The sequence below is a fragment of the Formica exsecta genome, unplaced genomic scaffold (genome assembly GCF_003651465.1).
Source record: "Formica exsecta isolate Colony F162 unplaced genomic scaffold, ASM365146v1 C16408521, whole genome shotgun sequence".
In the NCBI taxonomy this organism is placed as follows: Eukaryota; Metazoa; Arthropoda; class Insecta; order Hymenoptera; family Formicidae; genus Formica; species Formica exsecta.
The window spans coordinates 1-1330 of NW_021847969.1; the positions used below are offsets into that span (position 1 = coordinate 1).

Here is a 1330-nt window from a genome sequence, read left to right on the forward strand (position 1 = left end):
ATATTCCTATAATCCTATTAATACATACCTTACATATTTTGTGTGTCTTAATTAAATAAAATTCTTCTTTAGCAATCAGCCGGGATATTTAATTATCTGAAAGGAAATGTTATGATGGCGATTCAACAAGAACCAACACCCGATATAAGCCCAGAAACGCTTGGAGCATTGAGTGCATTAATGCTTGCACAAGCACAAGAAATATTTGTACACAAAGCGATCCATGATTCTATGAAAGATGGTGTTGTTGCTAGATTAGCAGCACAAGCAGAAGAATTATATGCAGACGCTTTAAAATTATTTCAGAAAGAAATTTTTCGCGCATTTTGGGACAAAGAATGGGTGCCTTTGGTTAGTATATTAAAAAATATAGGTTATTTTTTTCTCCTACATTTATGTATATTATTTTTATAAATAAATGTTTACAGATAGCGGGTAAACAAGCTGGTTATCGCGCCATGGCCGAATATTATCAATCACTCGTATGCAAAAATAATAAATTGATTGGAGAAGAAATTGCTAGATTAGAGGTAATTGCAATATATCACAATTAAATTATCCATTTTATAAAATTATGTCTATAATGAGACATGTTAACATTTCCAGCATGCTGTAGAGTTGTTCAAAGCTGCCCAGCAGAGATCAAATAAGCCGAGCTTATTCCAAGATTATGCCAATAAAGCACAGAGAAATCTAACAGAAGTAAGAAAGGATAATGATTTTATATATCACGAAAGGATTCCAGATATCAAGAATGTAGAAGCTATAGGAAAAGCTAGTGTTGCTAAACTACTCCCGCTTCCTGAGATATTCAGTTCTGATTTTAAAGGTTAAACGCGATATTAATAATTTTAGAAAGACAGGAAACATATTTTTTCTTTTCCACAAGTATTGCACGTATATATTGCTTTTTTTATAGATTTGTTTGCGGAACTATTACCTGTTACTATACACAATGCATTGTCAGCCTACGAGAATCGTCGTAATGAGCTTGTTAATTACGAAGTTTCAAATCTTCGAGAAATGACTCAACTTTTAAACAGGTATAGATATGTATATATAAAGTAGCAGAATGTATCATGGAATATTATAGACCCGTAATTAAATCTTATTATATATAGTGTTTTGGCAAGTTTGAATCTACCAGCAGCTATAGAAGATACAAGTGGAACAGAAATACCTCAATCGCTATTGGAAAAAGCGCTTTATGTACGAAATGCAGGAGGCATACAAGCTTTGGATGCAGCTACGAAAGAACTGCCGGATTTATTGCAACGTAATAAAGAGCTTTTAGACGAGGTAAACACACATACATACATATATATATATA

At 32.6% G+C, this 1330-nt stretch overlaps 1 protein-coding gene across 1 annotated transcript; it reads left to right on the top strand.

The window, feature by feature from the left end:
* Nucleotides 1-59: 59 nt before the first annotated feature.
* On the top strand, nucleotides 60-1305 carry LOC115243398 (programmed cell death 6-interacting protein-like; the record flags this gene model as incomplete). The annotated part of the gene is made up of 5 exons (XM_029820400.1): nucleotides 60-351; nucleotides 429-530; nucleotides 607-829; nucleotides 920-1043; nucleotides 1122-1305. Coding segments are annotated over exons 1-5 (873 nt in total), but the record flags the coding sequence as incomplete, so codon positions are not given.
* Nucleotides 1306-1330: the final 25 nt, after the last annotated feature.